The following is an 18,556-nucleotide window of genomic DNA, read 5'->3' as shown; positions in this document are numbered from 1 at the left end:
ATGACAGCAATAAATATTGATGAGCTAGTAACTCTGTAATAAGATATAGAGTCCTTTGGGTATATGCCCAAGAGTGTTATAGCTGGATCATATGATGAATTTATTTCTAGCTTTTTGAGGAACATCCATAGTGATTTTCATAGTGACTGTTCAGTCTCACCAGCAGTAAATAAGTATTCTTTTTCATATTCTTGCCAGAATTTTTTATCATTTGTTCATTTGATTTTAGCCATTCTGACTGAAGCAAATAAAATTATGCTGTGGATGAAACTGGAAACAATCATTCTGAGTGAAGAAACCCAGACTCAGAAAGGCAAACATCATATGTTCTCTCTCATTCATGGATATTAGCTTTTACTTTTCAAATATGTTTACTTCATTTGGAATAATCATATGTCCTGAAAATTAGTTAAGGGGCCATGGTTGGGAGGCCCAAGGCAGGGGAGAGAGAAATAAATGATATATAGACTCAAAGAGGATTAAAGGAACAGAAGGGGTTAAATTTGAGTGGGAAATAGGAGGACAGGGTAGAAAAAAAATATGGGAGAGATAAATAAATAACACCAATGACCTTTTGGAAAAGTTATAAGGAAACATACACTGCTGTAGAAACTTTCTACTATATAAGTATATCTATAGGTATAAAGATAGTTAAATTATACACATATAGGAAAAGAGTTAAAATGGAGTTATCTTATAACAGGATTTCAATACACTTACCAGATACCACAGATTAACAAATAAAAGACCTGGTACCAGGAATGAGTGAACTCTTTTGGACTTATTGACCTGTAAAGTCTCAAAGACCTCTAAACAGTCGGGGTATTGTAAATGCTATTGGTTACTCTGAAGAACTCAACATTAAAAGCTTATTACTGAAGACCACATACTTAAGACATAAGACATGAAGAAATTTAGCTGGTACTCAATTGAATGCTTCACCCTTACTGGTTAATGTTCATAGTGCTGTGAGGTGGTACATATATAATGCTAAAGGAGAAAAGTGATCATCAGTCCTATCCAACTGTGATCCTGAAAGCTACAATAACATCTAACCTTATAGGACATAACCATTTGTGCAAAAGTGGCATAAACATTGTGGGAGTAACCAGTAACTTTATGATTGGATTTAAGTTCAGAACAAAAACATGAAACTCATTTGTGGACCCATCTTCAGGACATAAAGTATGGCACTTTTATCAAGCCATAAACCTATGGTTAAACAGGTCATAGGAACTAGGAAAGAATCTAAAATTAACATTATGTTGAAAGGACAGTGCATTAACCCAATTCCTAATGACATCATTATACCCATAGATGAATTTATCTCTTGACTTTTATCAGAGATCCTTCTATATGCAGTAGATGGTGATTAACACAGATATCTACAACTAACAAAGTACACAGAGAATAAGAGACTGCAGAATGCTCAACTACATATCAACAATCTATATCACAGCCACTCTCCCCAAGGTTCAGTAATCATTGCAGAGAGAGAACATAAAGACTCTAAAGAGCCAGAGGCGGTAGAAAAACATAATCAAACAGTGCCCCTCATATATAGCAGTGAAGATATAAACTCAATGTGATTGTGACATTACACACAAGCCCCAGTGCAAGCTGAAGTAAGACAGAAATTTCATCATGGATAGGATGGTCAACATGAAGTCCCACCCCTGGTCCAGGAGCTATTGGCAACTGGTAGGTGCAGGGAGAAAAAGGTCATTTTTCTTTAAGAATGTTTCTCCTGGTAAGTTGGCCAAACGCCAGCAGAAGGCCACACATCCAAGATATAGATGCAGCAGAAATTTGACTTGGTGGGTAGAAAAATAAGTCCCAAAGTTGAGGGGTGGATCAGGGAGGAGATGAGGAGAGAGTGAATAGGATTAAAGTACATTATATGAAATTTTAAAGAGACATTTTGTAAAAAGAAACAAATAATTTTAAAAGGGAGATAAATATATTAATACGTGAAAACAAGGGGCCTATTGAATCTTCAAAACTATCAGTCAAGAAAGATAAAACAAACAAACAGACATGTCAAAGGAAAGGTTACAAGTAAAGCATAAAACATGAGGAGTAGATTCTGGAAATCTTTTTTTGTGAATGATATTATTAGGATAATTGGTGAGAGTGAAATACCGACAATATAGCATAATAATCAGTGAAACCTACTACATTTTCTTAATTAAGAAGAAAGCATTCTCGTGGTTAGCACTGGAAATCCTTGAGATTTTTACTTTTTCCTTGCACTTTGCTACCTTCAGCCTTCCTTTTCTCCTTCCATCCTTCCTTTTGGTCTTTGTCCTGTATCTCTTGCCTTTTGCTTCTGAGGGAATTCTTTCATTCAAACCCATGGTCTTAATGACATATGTGCAACAAGCAAATGTTTATAAAACTGTTACTATATGTTTATCACTGTGGGAAATAAATACAATACAGCCCTTGCTCACAGGACTGTCAGTGTTGAGGAAGAATAAGGACAGAATGACCCTTGTGCAGAGGAGTATCTCAGTAGAGTTGAGAGAGGGAGGGAGGGAGGGAGCAAAGGAGGGAGGGAAAGAGAGATCCACACAGCTTTATACACATTTAGCTAAGCATAGATAAGGCCATTAATTCCATCACCCAGAAGCTTCCAATTATTAAAAGCTAGGCCAGAGGAGCATTGATTAAAATATATATTAGACATTCAATCCTTTTTATTGGAGATGTCCATTAGATTAGCAGTGTTGCTCATTTCATTGCATGCTATTTCTGTTTGACATGTAATAATGCCTCCAGTTTTCCTTGCACTGTACTGGGGAAAGAGATGCAAATGTGAGATTTCATACTCTAGTGAAGAAAAGCATTTGGAAACAGATATCTTTTCTAAGGATATACATGCTCTGATAGACATGCCTTTAGAGTAGAAGGTCATAAAGGATTAGGCTATGAAGACCTAAGTTGAAACTCCAGGACTCACATGTTAGAAGGGAAGAACTTATTCTCATAAATTGTTCTCTGGTATTCACATAAGTGCTGTAGACACGTGTATGGGTGGATATAGATCACACACACATACACATATATAAATAAATAATAAATTAACAAACATCGTAATTTTTCAAAAAGAGAAAATGCTAATTCTATTAATGCTAGCACTAAGGCCGCTCCTGCCCTTAGCAACGGTACCACCCACAGGTGATAGAGACCTGGTGCATCCATTGCCATGAATTAGCCAAACATCCCCAGTGTACGTTGGTTCAGATGCTCACCCACACCTGGGAGCAAGTGACGTCACTACCCCCATGAAAGACGGAACCTCCTCCTCTTTCTCTTTCTCTCTTTTTCTGGTATATACATATACCAGAAAATTGAAATGCTGTTTGAGGGAGATTCTGTTGGTCAAAAGTGATCTCAAAGGTATCGTTTTTATTAACAACATAGCTCTTGCAGTATTTAGAAAATTGTTCTTTGCCAAGGGTATTGAGCCTCATGGGAGAGGATGCTACAGAGGTAGGTTTTGGCCAGACCATAGGGAATATCTATGTCATGGGAAGAAAAGAAGAAGTTTGGTTCCTGTGTCTAATAGCCCTATTAGGTGCCACTAAGGTGATCAATACATCTCTATACCGCATCCCCAGGAATCACTAAATGGTCACTCACCTTGTTGTGGAGCAGCTGATACAGTCTTCCTGAGTTGGACCCCAGCACTTGGCACATAAAGTGTCACAGGTTTGGCAGTGGCCTTGCTCATCAATATATTCTCCTGTGGAACAAATGTAGGTGTTTACTTTATTCCACATAGCAAGCCTGCCAGGGCTAATAGTTGGGGATTAACCAGAGCTCTTGCTGGCTACTTGAGCAATGGAAATAACACAAGGCATGGATATGCTTTAAGTCAAACAGTGGTCAGGCCACACCCACATCTTGTCTAAGCATGATATAAGGGGAAGGACTGTAGTTTTAGGGAAAGAATAGAAGTAGTGTTTTGACTGAAATTTGGCATACATGAACTAGAGGTTATCCTTAAAGATTACCAGTGAAGAAACAGAACAGGGTTTTTCATTCAGATGGAAAGTTTATCTTTCCCATAGGGGTTTGTACAGAACTCAGTGCAGCTTCACAAATTTCTCTTGAACATAGGAAATCGCCACTACAGCAAAGGGGTAGAGAGAGGTCAATCTGCTCAAAGGCATCAAAGACAGGGTGGCACTCAATGAATCCAACCCTTCTTCCACACCACACCTCTTCTTGTCACTGTAAAAATTCAAACCAAATCAAACAACAACAATCAAACTCAAAATCACAACAGTCTGAGAGGTTTCTCCAGCCAGATCTAAAACGCCACGTTTTGTTGTTGTTTGAGAACAGATAATCCTCTGAACAAAATGTTGTCCAGATTCTGGCAGAACCATTGCTTTCACTTGGCCTCACCCCACTTTTGAATTTGACAGCTGTTTAATCATCTGGAGCTAGTCAATGTGAGAACCACCTGGAGTAGTGAGGTAGGATGACCATTCATGGCTTAGTGAAGCCACTTCAATGATGTTCTAAGATTACCCATGCCTTGCTGTAGTTGCATTCAGATGAATGTGGATGGAACATACCATCCTTGGTCTTTCCCATTATAGAGCAATTTTAATCCAGTAACATGGCTGCTCTGGCAAGGGCACTCAAAAGACCTTTTAGGTCTGTGTGATCTGGCTGGGATGGCACACACCCTAATCCGATGGCTGGAATAAAGAGATGCTTTTAGTACATACCTTTAAGGTAAAATGGGTTTGTAGAATGTAAGGTAAGTAGCCATGTTTGAAAATGATGAATCAGAAAAAAAGATTTGCCCGAATCAATCACAGATAGAATATGTCCAACTCTCATGACAACAGAGAGGAAAGAAAGGAAACTAAAGAGAGCAGGCAGGGAGAGGAAGAGAGAGAGAAAGAGGGAGGAGAGCAGGAGGGAGAGGGAGAGGGAGGTTTTACAGAGACAGGTTTTAGGTGACAACAGAATGAGCCAGAGAATGAAATATTTATTCATTCACTTATTTTGTGCAATCTTTTGGTGACTTAGTTTTTCACAATGCCTCACACTATACAGGTCAGGCTGCCCTGGGTCTTATTATACAGGTCAGGCTGCCCTGGACCTTGTGACCCACTTGCTTCAGCTTTCTGAGTGCCAGGGTTATTAGAGTACACCACCATGCCTATGTGGAAAATTAATTCTCCCCCATTTTCAGCAGTACCCTGGCTATGTGTTCTCTTGATCTGCTCAGCCATAATGGCCTCCACTGAGCACTCATAAAATAACATGTTAGATCTAATGACCACTGAGCCTTCCCTAGCTCTGCAATTTTGATGAACATGATCTAAGCGGTGCTTCTCAACCTTCCTAATGCTGCGACCCTTTAATACAGTTCCTCATGTTGTGGTGACCCCCAACCATAAAAGTATTTTGTTGTTGCTTTATAGTTGTAATTTTACTACTGTTACAAATTATAATGCAAATATCTGTGTTTTCTGCTGGCCTTAGGTGATCCCTGTGAAAGGGTCATTCAATCCCCAAAGGAGCAGAGACTCCACAGGCTGTGAACAACTAATAAGCACGGGCCTTTACACACTTGTGCTCTCTACTTGGACTGCACCAAACTTTCTTCAAACTCACTTTCTTCTCATACTCCTCAGAAGAAGACTTTTCCTAACTGGAGGATGGGATATTTGAGTTTCCTCAGTTTCCTTTTCCTCAATGCCTAAACTCTGTGTGGACGCCTTGAGTGCTGTCTTTGTGCCTATCTTTGAGGAAAGTGTACCCTATAGTCAACTCTCCATTCTTTACCTTCTTTCCTTGGGCTATTTCTCCTCTTTATATCTTAATGTTACAGCATCCACAAAGACTCTCCCCTAAACTAAAACCTTCCCAAGACCCTCCCCTTCCTGAGAAGTGACTCCCCAAGGCTGTTTATTTTTCTCTTGGTACTTGGAAACAAAATGGAGAACATTTTGTGACCTTGAAGCTTATGTAAGGGAGTCACCAAAGGACAGCTAAAATGGTTCATCCCTCTCCAGTCTGCACGCCTCTTCACTTTAGAGTAAGTACTGGCTTTACAACAGATGACAATAGAGGGCCCTGCCCCAATCCCCATATTTATGTGGATGTCCAATTAGTCACATAAACAACTCCCTTCATTCCTTACACACAGGCACAAGTCTTCGCCCGCACATTTGGAACTGAGGAAGTCAGATTCCAAGGACATAAGGAAGTTACTATTTTTTCTTTTGCATTGTTGGAACAGCAAATTCTTGTCATCTGTCTTCGTTGCACAATGAAGTTGAATGTTTATGACAGGCGTGATATACAAAATTCTTAGGAGAAATCACTTTTAGCAGAGATGCCAGGAGCCAGCATGTTGTTCACCTATCCTACAAGCTCTTCTTTCTGGCAACTTCTATGATTATGTCCGAATCCTACTTTTCCTGTGGTTGGATCATTTCCTTTTCTCTATTAGTTCCTTTTAATCCTGTTTTACAGGGGTTTAAAGGACTCCCAGGATCACATGGAGAAGAAGGGAAATTTGAAGACCCAGCTTCAAAATGAATGCTTATAAATTTAGAAGTGTACAAGCAAGCAGCTTGCTATGCTACTTCTATCCTTGACAACAATGAAATGTTATTAATAATCTTAGATTATAAAGGAACTCACATGAGGCCATCCAGAGAGGTGAACATGCATTCTATGATTCCCTAGTTATAAAACACAATCCAAGACATAATAATAGACTTTAGGTATATATGGCCAGGAAATGAGCTAGCTTACTGCTCCCCTCCACATCTCTCTTCTTTCCTTTTCCCCCTTACTCTTTACTTGTTTATATCTCCCACCTTTTTTTTTTTTTGTGGGACAGGGTCTCATGTAATCCAGGTTGGCCTTAAACCCAACAAGTAGCAGAACATGACCTTGACTTCCTGTTCACCTTACCTCTGTGCTCCATCATACTCATCTCAAGAGCTTTGCTCTATAGAAGCATTGTTTGTATGTGTTCAAACAAAGTCCATTGTAGAGTTTGTGTAAATATATATCCCAACAAAGAAATAAATATTAAATGATAGATTAAGATGTGTGTTTCAAACAATGCTTTATCAAAGCGGCTAGTAAGTGGGGAGGAGGACTCGGCACTGGGAATCCAGCTGCTTGGTGTTGCTGGTTGTTTCACTGAGCAGCCTGACTATTGACTATCTTCAGCCTCCCGTGTGAAACCGACTTAGACGGCTTATCACCCAGGTACCAGGAATCATGTGACTTTATTGAACAATTTCACAATCCCAAGTACTAATTAAATAATACTATCTCTTTGCAAGAAAGCCAATACATAGCCTCCGACTTCAAAATACCATTGTGTGAAGACAATTTTCATGAAAAAGAGCTATACATTTATTATTTTATGCCAGCTACAATGAATGCTTGGCAACACTTTCAGCTAATTAAATGCTAATGAAATAAGTCAGTTTTTAAAGCCTCGTTAAGCTGATGTTTTTATAGCAGGGCTCAATAAATGAGACCATCAACTGAGACTGCAACACCTTAGCTTAAAGCCTCCACAGTCACTCAGCTTTAAAGGAGAAGGAGATTTGGACAAGGTCTCCAACACTGGTGAACTTTGAAGCTATTATACCAAGTGAAAGATGGACCAATCACAAAAGGGCAAATGTTTTAGAGTCCCCCCCCAGAGTAATAAAAGTCAAAGGACAAAGTGAAATGGTGATTTCTAGGGAACAGTAGGTGAGGGTTTATAAGGAGTTAAGAGTTTCATGGGTCCAGAGTTTCAATTAGAAAAGATTAAAGTGTTCTGAAGATAGATGGAGGTGATAGCCACACAATATGTGAATGAACACACATGCAGAGACAAAACTGAATTATGAAAATGGCTAGAACATTATATATATATATATATATATATATATATATTTAATAAAATTAAATAATTTAAATAAAATAAATAAAAAATAAAATAATATTTAATCTATATATATTAAAAACCATCTAACCTAACAGCCTATACTCAATATTAACAGCAACAAAACTCTTTTGGGCTTTCGGGAGGATGGATAAAAAGCATCAGTTGTCTTAGGGTACAGATCTGTCAAATAAAGGCTTGAGGGAGGTAATAGTGGTAAGCACTGGATGTACAGATAAACCCATCAGAAGGGAGCCATCTAGGAGAGGTGATCCTCTGTGTCTCTCCCTACCCCAGTAACCACTGCAGGTGAAAAAAAAGCAAGGGGGCAGGCAGCCAGGACAGTCCCACCAACCTCCCTGGTCTGGCTTTGTATCTGCAGGAACTGATAGACTGCTCCTTTAAACTATTTTCTCAGCATTTCCTTTGGTACACCTCCCTCCCCATGGGATGCTTGGGTTGACAGAGTTTGTGTTTCCTAGTCCTGGGTCTCTCTTGTTCTCAGGCCTAGGCATGTGTCTGTATGCTGTTTGTTGACACATGGGATGCTGTTTTGGCATCCTCAGGTTTGGCACTCCTGTAGTCTGGATCGTAAATTTTAGATCCAACACACGTGCAAATATTTAGCTTCCTTCGGCTTACACGTTCTTAGAAGGGCAGAATGAAGAGGTAGCACTCTTCTTTCCATCCTTGTTTGAGCCCTGACTACATTAAAACACACATAGAATGTACCTAAAGCTCCCTGAGTACAGAGGGGATGCTGCAGGCACACAAGCTTCTATTCATCGATGCTCTCCATATTACAAGTGCTGTACTATGGAATATTTAGCCCAGACAGAAACCTCTTTTGTGAGTGAGAATCTGAGGCTCAGATGGATGAAACCTTTTGCATAAATTAACTCAACTAGGCAAGTGACAGTTGGGCTGTGCCCCAGGAACTCAGAGCCCATCCCTTCCCCTTTTTACAACGTACCCCTGTGGTGGATTCAATTGCTCTTTCAGTGTTTCAGTGCAAGTAGTTTGCTCTTTATACAAAGAAAGCAGTGCATGCCCTACTTAAAGCACTTGGTGAGGTAACAGCAGTATCAAAAGGGAGGTCACTGTGAAAACGAATGGACACAGAACAGGCATGCTGCACCAACTGTATTTTTATAATGATTGATTAAGCCTTCCAAATGTATGTTTCTCTGATCAAATGGCCCCGTGTATTAAAAGGTCATTTGTGAATCAAATCAATTGAGTTTCTTAAGCAGTTTGTTGCACCTCTAGGCACCAAGCCCTTAGGTGAAATTCAGAATATCATTTTTAACTAGTAAAGCAAACTTATCATATCTCTAGGAAACAGATTTTCTTTCTCTTTTGGAATGCCAGAGATTGAGCCGAGGTATTCCTACTGCCTGTGAACACTGTAGCATACTGACCTACATTCTCAGCATGGACAGGATTTTTGATGCTGCTTAAATGCTGCCTGGAAAGAATATAACATTGGTGTTTTGGGAACCAAACCAAAACCAAAAAAAAAAAAAAAAAAAAAAAACTATAACTTATATAGGTTCTTGTTCACCATTCCCTTAACTAAAGGGCTTTGGTGTGGCCTCTGTGTCAGTGAACATTCCCTCTAAGTCCTAGGGTGATGGCGCTAGGATTGAGCAGTCACAGACAGGGATCGGCATCATAGCTCTCATTGTACAGTCTGCAAAAGTGGGACTCAGAGACAAAAAGAGAAACGAGGTTTTCCAGGGCAATGTAGGGAGAGGCTGATCAATTAGTCAGAGGAATGAGTTTGTGAGCTTTACTTTACAGCATGTGGACTGTAGTTAACAGCAAGAAACTGGATGTCTGAAAACCCCAGAGAGTACAGGGTAAGTGTTCTCACGAGAAAACAAGCAGATGAAGCCCTCCATATGTTCTCAACTCAGTTTAGCTTTTCAATGGTGTATACGATTGCAAAGTATACTGCTGTTTTTCCTTTTGAAATGAGATGCAAATATATTACTCATGTGTCTGTGTGTGTTTATGTGTGTTTGTGTATGTTTGTGTGTGTGTGTGCATGTGTGTGTGTCTGTGTGTGTTTATGTGTGTATGTCTTTGTTTGTGTGTGTGTTTGTGTGTATGTTTGTGCTTATGTGTGTTTGTGTATGTTTGTGTGTATGTGTAGGTGTGTGTGTGCATGTGTGTGTGTACAATTTGAGACAAGTTATTTGTTTCATTCCTCCTATCATGTAGGTTCTTTAATTGTACTCAGGTTGTCAAGTTTGGTGGCAAGTGCCTTTTTTCCACTGAGCCATCTTGCCAGCCTCTGTGCCTTGTACCCTGTTCATGTGTATGACTTCCATCAATTAATGGGGTAGACAGTGAAGTAAAATCAGATCCCAGGGGAGAAAACGTCGTGAGTGTAATGGTTATCTGTCATGCACCACTGAACCTGCAGACCCTATCATGTCCTGGTCATGCAGACAGTGTGCTGGGCAGCTGTGCTTTATACATCTTCAGTGTGCACATTGTCTTTGTTACAGGAGAGAATTGTCTCGGCTTGGGTTTCAGAGATTACACTCCATTACACAGTGGTGGGAGCCGGAGGCAGCAGCTTTTCATGTAATGTCAGAGCAGAAAGCAAAGTAATTCTGGAGTGACCCACCTCCAAAAGATTCACCAGCTAGAGGCCGAGTGTTCAGTCACATGAGCCCGTGAGAGCCAGGGCAGGCAGGCATGCCAAATGTCCTGATCATTGAATGGGCTCTCTTTCTATTCCTGCAAGTGATACTAGAGTCTTTAAAGGGTCTAATGCCATACTCGTTCTTTCTACTCATTGTGGATTTTAATCCTCAAAGGCTTGTTCTACTTGTAGTAGAAAAGGCCTGGTCTCAGAGAGGCAAAGGTGTGGTATCTGATGCTATTAGAGATTTGGCACACCATAGCAGAAGTAAGAGACTACAATTTGATCAACATTTTCTTTCCCTCTTCCTTCCTACCTTCCTTCCTTCCTTCCTTCCTTCCTTCCTTCCTTCCTTCCTTCTTTTCTTCTTTCTTTCTTTCTTTCTTTCTTTCTTTCTTTCTTTCTTTCTGACTTTCTTTTTGTCTTTCTCTCTTTCTAACTTTCTTTCTGTCTTTCTGACCTTTTTTTCTTTCTTTCTGACTTTCTTTTTTTCTTTCTTTTTTCCTTTCTGTCTGTCTTTCTGACCTTCCTTTTTGTCTTTCTTTCTTTCTTTCTTTTTTTCTTTCTTTCTTTCTTTCTTTTTTCTTTCTGACTTTCTGTATTTCTCTCTTTCTGACTTTTTGTCTGTCTTTTTCTCTTTCTTACCTTCTTTTGTGTCTTTCTTTCTCTCTTTCTGATTTTTTCTTCCTTCCTTCCTTCCTTCCTTCCTTCCTTCCTTTCTTTCTTTCTTTCTTTCTTTCTTTCTTTCTTTCTTTCTTCCATTCTGTCTGTCTATCTTTCTGTCTTTCTGACCTTCATTTTTGCCTTTCTTTCTCTCTTTCTTTCTGTATTTCTCTCTTTTTGACTTTCTGTCTGTCTATTTCTCTTTCTTACCTTCTTTTGTGTCTATCTTTCTCTCTTTCTGATTTTCTTTATTTCTTGTTCTTTTTTTCTGACTTTCTTTTTGTTTTTCTCTCTGTTCTTTCTGTCTGTCTTTCTCTTTCTTTCTTTCTTTCTTTCTTTCTTTCTTCTTTTTGAATTTCTTTCTCTCTGACTTTCTTTCTCTCCGACTTTCTCTCTCTCTCTCTCTCTCTCTCTCTCTCTAACTTTCTATCTGTCTTTCTCTCTGTCAGTTTTTCTTTCTTCCCTCTTTCTTCTTTCTTTCTTTTGTCTGTCTTTCTTTCTGAATTTCTCTTTTTTCTGACTTTCTTCTCTCTCTCTCTCTCTCTCTCTCTCTCTCTCTCTCTCCCTTTTGGAAAGCCTGCAGGAGTAATTTTCTAACTTGGGGGAGCACTTGCTACCCAGGGACATACCATTCTCTTTGTCTTTCGAGAGACAATAGCAGGTGACATTATTAGAACTATAGTCCATGGTGCATACCAAAGACTTCTGGCCTTGTCAAGAGAGCCAGGGTACAAATGGTTAAATCTTTAAGTCCTTCCTACAGAGCGGACTAAGAGCAAAGCATTTCCTGCTATGGTTCAAGTTCTGATACATGGATAATCTGTTTTCCCCCTGCTTTCATTTCCACAGCAATTCAAAGAATCTTCTAGCCTGCTGTCATCACGTCATCAATCATAAGCTGGGACAGCTGCTCCATCCCACTAGGCCACGGAAGGAACATCTTCAACTTACCCCCTTTCCCTTCCTCAATGCAAAGGACTTGCTGGCTTTACCTTTCCTCCCCAGCACTTCTCTACACTCTCACTGACTTGTCTTAGTGTGCATCAATGTCTTAGGCAACTCTCTAATTAGGAGGAAAGGGAAATCCTGGGAAAGGCAGAATTGCACGCCCAGTCCTAGAATTGTGGTCCAGCCCAACTCCGGCAGTTGACAACTTAGCCTTTAACTGGGTCACTGTCAGCATCACCACAGGCATGGGTGCTGTTCTACAGCTTATCTCATGACAGATTTGTGAGGAGCCTGGAACCCCTAATGGTGACTAGGGAAACATGTCCATGCCATTTGTCAGGTTGCCATACGTTCCATTGGGAGTGACCACGCTGTGCTTTTCAAAACAGCCTTAGAGTGTAAATAGAGAACTGAAGACTGCTCAGTGTTTTGTGTCAGCAGAACAGGAGACATCATGCTCTGCAAATGAGGAAAACCTGGAGTCACCGACCTGGGCTTGGTTTTTGAGTCTCTTCTCCAGCTGTCTCAAATTAATCAAACACATACTTCCCTGACATTACTCTTCTGTGAAATGTGAATAATAACCTCTCATGGCACGTGGTGGGGATCAAATGGGAAAGCAGACCTCAGTGCACCTTGCACAATGGATGGCAAAACACTATGGTTACTAAAAACTTTAAATACATAACACTGTCACGACATTACATTTCTGTCAACATTGTGGCTAGCGTTAACTCAAAGCTTGATTTGTCCGAATTAGGAATTCAGTCCTCAGAAGCTAACTCTCGGAACAGTCTTCAAACCCTGGCAGACTGTATTCCAAATTAAGGAATTGGAGAATGTATTGGCTACATATGTGGGTGGCAATAAGGCAGTGAAAATGAGTGACCCTGTGGGCTGAAGACAGAGACCCCCTGAAGCAACTGAGCTGCAAGATGCAGCCTACGCAGTTATTTTACTTATTATTTATTTTTTTAACTGCCCTTGGAGACAACCTTTCTCTATCAGAGTGAAATCAGCTTGCCTTAAATTTTGCTGTGGAAAATTACAGAGTTGTGGGTGTAGTCTTCTCAAGTGGCAAAGTCTTTCTGAAATGGGCACAGCTGTTAAAAGAGCCTACCATCTGGGAGGCTCCATCCATTTACAGGGTAGTCATTAGTCATGGACCACTTTATATATGTATGAATGTATAAACCCTAGTTTTTAGGTCTCATATAACCCAGGCTGACCTTGAGCTCCTGAAGTAGCCAAGAGTGACCTTGAACTACTGATCTCCCAAATGGTAGGATTACCAACATATGCCTCTTTGAGTGAAAAGGTGTCTATTTTCTTACTTGGAAGCTATGAAGATCAGTTGTGTGTTATCTCTTCATGAGATGGAGCCTGAAAACAAGTGAGCACAAAGGTGAGGACACTGGCGTGTGTGCAGGTCCATGCCTATGTGGAATGAACACTGATGGGATGGGGACGGCAATAAAAGACTCAGAATCCTGGACTCAGAGTCTCTGCTGTTTCTCTGCCGACTATAGCCTGTCTTTATTCATAGCTTCATAGCGGTCATAGCTCAAGACTTTAACCGGTCCTCACCCCTCTTTGAACATAATGCTTTCCTTTGGAAGTGGAGCCAGTTTAAACACTCAGACTTACACTGAGATTTCCTAAATGTAGATTCTATCTCCTCTCTGCCTAGATATATGAACCCCGTTAGCCATGTTATGGAAACTCTCTGAGCCCTAGTCAATTTATTTGTAAGATAGAAATAATCACAGGTGCATTTAAAGAGGTCAGAATAATTAAATTACCCATCACTTTAAGTGTGCTTCAAGGGCTATCAATGTTGCCCAGTAGGTAGAGTGCTGGCCTAGCAGGCATGAAGTTCTGACTTTGATACTAGCCAATAATCCCAGCATTAGGGAGGTAGAGGCAGGAAGATCAGGAGTTCAAAGTCACCTTTGACTAAATAATGGGATCAAGGGTAGCCTGTACTACATGAGACTGTCTTTAGAAAACTGCTTTGAAAGGTATAGAACTCTAGCATGTGCTCAGATCAATGTTAGTTCTTGCTTTCCCAGTGAGCACAGTGGGGGCTCTTAGATAAACAACATGAGAGGAAAATGCTCTCTATAGGTACGCAAGCTTCAGCACCCCTCTGCCACTCTTGTTATTTTGTTTGATTTGCTGGGGTTCAAGCCCAGGCCCTTCCTTGCGTTTGCCGGCAAGCACGCCACATTTCCTCATCATTGACTGGTGGTTTTGAACAATTCACCTTTCTTTAACTTCTCTACATAAGGCCATTGTTTCAACTCTGTACTTCCTTGTTCATTTCCCTGCCCAGAAACAGAAAATGTTTCTCACACTATTGCTAGCTTTGAAGTACATGGGTAAACATAATAAAACCCCTAGAGAAGTTCTTAGCACAACTTTTCAGGGAGCACTTAGAAGAATGGACCGAAACTTTTACTAACTACTATACTAACTTTTTATAACAAAGCAACAATGGCCATATTTGATTGGCACCAAAGCCTCTTTTATCTTTTGACCCAGTGCCTGAATTTATAATTGCCAAACAGCACAGCCACAGCTTTCTCCTCTTTCTTCTCCTTCAGCCACTTTGTGTGTCCTCTTCCATTCCTGCTACTGGAGGAAGTGGTTGTTTCTATTCCATAGTAAATGCTGATCTTTTACAAATTTGTCTTTAGAAAATTACAACCTAAATGACACTAGACAGTTGCATAAGCCAAAGACATTCACGTTCTCCTAGTCCACAAGCAGCTTTTCCCAATGTCCCTGCATGCTTTGGCTATTGGTGAACAAAGGATTGGGCCTCTCTAGGAGAGTTCGAGCCCCCAGGCAAATCATACCATGTAAAATCTGGTTAAGATGACTATCAAGATCCATCTTGAAAGCAAAGAGGAGTCAAAGCAGGTCAGACGGCAGCTGGAGGGATTTGGGCAGGGTAGGAGGACCTGACTCACCAGCTCAGCCTCAGGGAGGGATCAAGGAACCAAGTTTCCAGAGAACAGCAGGCTACCTCAGCTCATCATGCTGAGTCAATGCAGATGAAAGAAAGGCATGGGTTGGACCCTGAAGGCCCTGAACCACCTAACATGGCACTTCACACACCTGATCCCAAGGGAATGTATTACAAATAGTTTAAGATGCAGAGGCTATCAGGGGAAACTCTGAATAATGACTTATTTGGGGTGAATTTGCCATTTTAAATACCTCAGTCATGCGGCTCAGAACTATTCACTTCCGGGTCATTTTCTGGGTGTACCTATCCTTCACTAACCACACAGAATCAGCTCATCTCAATAACTGAAAACATAAGACACCACATATTCATAACTGAAAGTGGAGCCCAAGCAGCTGCTCTTGACTGGATTCCTCTACAAACAAAGGGCAATTTCTTGCTCAGTTTTGGGCTCACTGAAGAAATCAGAGACTGTAACTGGATTGTTTTGTGTTCTTTGGGTGAAATTCATTAAGGTCATTTGCTTGTTGAACTTCAATATGGTTGACTTGGGCCTGAAAGGTTGGATATGTTTAAGTGGTTCTCTTAGTTAGGGTTTCTATTGCTGTGAAGAGACAGCATGACCATGTCAAATCTTATAAAGAAAAACATTTAATTGTCACTGGCTTAAGGTTCAGAGGTTTATTCCATTATCATGATGAGGAACATTGTAGCCTGAAGGTAGACATGGTGCTGGAGAAGAAGCTGAGAGTTCTATATTGATTGGCAGGCAGCAAGAAGCGAATTTGAGCTTCTGAGACCTCAAAGCCTGCAGCACACACAATGATGTACTTCTCCCAACAAGGACACACCTCCTAATAAAGCCACTCCCTAAAGACCAAGCATTTAAACATATGAGTCTATGGGCGCCATTCCTATTCAAATCAGTACAGTGGTAAAAAGGAAAATGGACACTATTTGAGAAGAGGGGAAGGAAGACAAGGGCTTGAGGCTGGGATGAGCAAGGCATCTAGAGGAGGGCAAGTGATTGGCATGGAGCAGAAGGTTCGACCTGCATTTGAAGAAATGAACAGGGAGTTTTGATAGGGACTGTAGATGACGTCAGCTATGAGTATATTTGTCAGGCCAAGGGGAGGCGTTAACGATTTAGGATGACATAAAATCTAGCATAGCTACACAAGGAAAACCTAAGAAACCAACTAGGAGGGGGCTCTGGTAAATCCTGGCTGACAGGGTAGGTCCTAGAGCATAGCGCTGCAGCTCACTGGGCTGTGGGCCTTGGAGGCCATCTCTTTCAGCCTCCTGAATGCTCATTTCTCCAAGTCTGAATTTCTTCATGCCTTTCTAGTATCTAAATAACACCAAAAGGGAAGGAAAATGGAGTGAAGAGAATGAGGGGGAGCCTAACTTTCTTTCTGAAAACACTAACAATAGTATTCTTGTAATTTGCCCAAACCCAACCCAGGTCATATTGTATATTGGTTATTTCAGAGGTGGAAACTGCAGCCTTAGGGGTTATGAGGCTAATGATGTGTCAGATAGATAGTCCTTATCTGAAGCTCTGAAGGGCAGGTTTGAGAAAGTCAGTGACACACTAAGAGTTGATAGTCTTTATCATTTCTGTAACAACTGGGGGCGGGGGGGGGGATTGGCTAGATTTTGTTGTTGTTATGGTTGTTTTATTTGTTTGTTTGTTTTGGGGTTTTTTGGTCATCTAATTGAGGAGTATACAAAGTGACAAATCAGAGAAAGATTTGACAGAATGAGTCAGAGTTAGGATACACTCAATTCCCATGAGAAAATCACAGGAAAGAGAATCTAGACCTTTTTTTTCCATTTTTTCCATCAGCACTGGAAAAAAATTTCTGAACAGAACACCAATGGCTTATGCTCTAAGATCAAGAACCAACAAATGGGACCTCATAAACCTGCAAAACTTCTATAAGGCCAAGGACACCATCAAAAGGACAAAATGGCAACCAACAGAATGGGAAAAGATCTTTGCCAATTCTACATCTGGTAGAGGGCTAATATCCTATATATACAAAAAAAAAAAAAAAAAAAAAAAAAAAAAAAAAAAAAAAAAAAAAAAAAACTCAAGAAGTTAGACTCCAGAGAATCAAATAACCCTATTAAAAATGGGAAATGGGGAACAGAGCCAAACAAAAAATTCTCTACTGAGGAATATTGAATGACTGAGAAGCACCTGAAGAAATGTTTAACATTCTTACTCATCAGGAAAATGAAAATCAAAACAACCCTGCGATTCTATCACATACTAGTCAGAATGACTAAGATCAAAAAGCCAGGTGACAGCCAATGCTGGTGAGGATGTGGAGAAAGAGGAACACTCCTCTGTTGTTGGTGGGATTGCAAAGAGGTACAACCACTCTGGAAATCAGTCTGGCGGTTCCTCAGAAAAGTGGACATAATACTACCTAAGGACCCAGCTATACCAATCCTGGGCATATACCCAAAAGATACTCCAACATATGACAAGAACACATGCTCAACTATGTTTACAGAAGCCTTATTTATAATAACCAGAAGCTGGAAAGAACCCAGATGTCCCTCAATAGAAGAATGAATACAGAAAATGTGGTACATTTATATAATGGAGTACTACTCAGGCATTAAAAGCAATGACTTCATGAATTTCTTAGGCAAATGGATGGAAGTAAAAAAATATCATCTTGAGTGAGATAACCCAGCCACAAAAAAACCACACATGGTATGCACTCACTGATAAGTGGATATTAGCCAAAAGCTCAGATTTCCCAAGATACAATTCACAGACCACATGAAGCTCAAAAAGAAGGAAGACCAAAGTGTAGATGCTTCAGTCCTTCTTGGAAGGGAGAACAAAATTATTCACATGAGAAAATATGGAGACAAAGTTTGAAGCAGAGACTGAAGCAAAGGTCATGCAGGCACTGACCCACCTGGAGATCCAGCCCATATACAGGCACCAAACACAGACAATATTGCTGATGCCAAGAAGTGCGTGTTGATAGGAGCCTGATATAGCTGTCTCCTGAGAGGGTCTGCCAGATCATGACAAATACAGAGGCAGGTGCTCACAGCCAAACATTGAAATGAGAACAGGGTTCCCAAATGGAGGAGTCAGAGAAAGGATTTAAGGAACTGAAGAAATTTGCAACCCCATAAGAACAACAATACCAACCATCCAGAGCTCCCAGGGACTAAACCACTATCTAAAGAGTGCACATAGGTGAAACTGTGGCTCCAGCTGCATAGGTAGCATAGGATGGCCTTCTTGGGAGTCAATGGGAAGAGAAGCCCTTGGTCCTGCCAAGGCTTGATGTCCCAATGTAGGGGACTATCAGGGTGTGGAGGTGGGAGGTGGTGGGTGGAAGCTACCCTT

At 40.6% G+C, this 18,556-nt stretch overlaps 1 protein-coding gene across 1 annotated transcript in view; it reads right to left on the bottom strand.

Annotated features, from left to right (window-relative positions):
* PCSK5 (proprotein convertase subtilisin/kexin type 5) overlaps nt 1-18,556 on the bottom strand; it is a gene marked incomplete at its 3' end in the record, with an annotated part of 393,680 nt that overhangs the window by 87,893 nt on the left and 287,231 nt on the right. Inside the window, exon 21 of the mRNA XM_080912751.1 lies at nt 3,646-3,748. Within this exon, the coding sequence (XP_080768877.1) occupies nt 3,646-3,748 (103 nt within the window). The remainder of the gene's footprint in view (nt 1-3,645; nt 3,749-18,556) is intronic.

This window comes from Micromys minutus (assembly GCF_963924665.1).
Source record: "Micromys minutus genome assembly, chromosome: 2".
NCBI lineage: Eukaryota > Metazoa > Chordata > Mammalia > Rodentia > Muridae > Micromys > Micromys minutus.
This window is presented reverse-complemented; position numbering and strand designations above follow the sequence as displayed.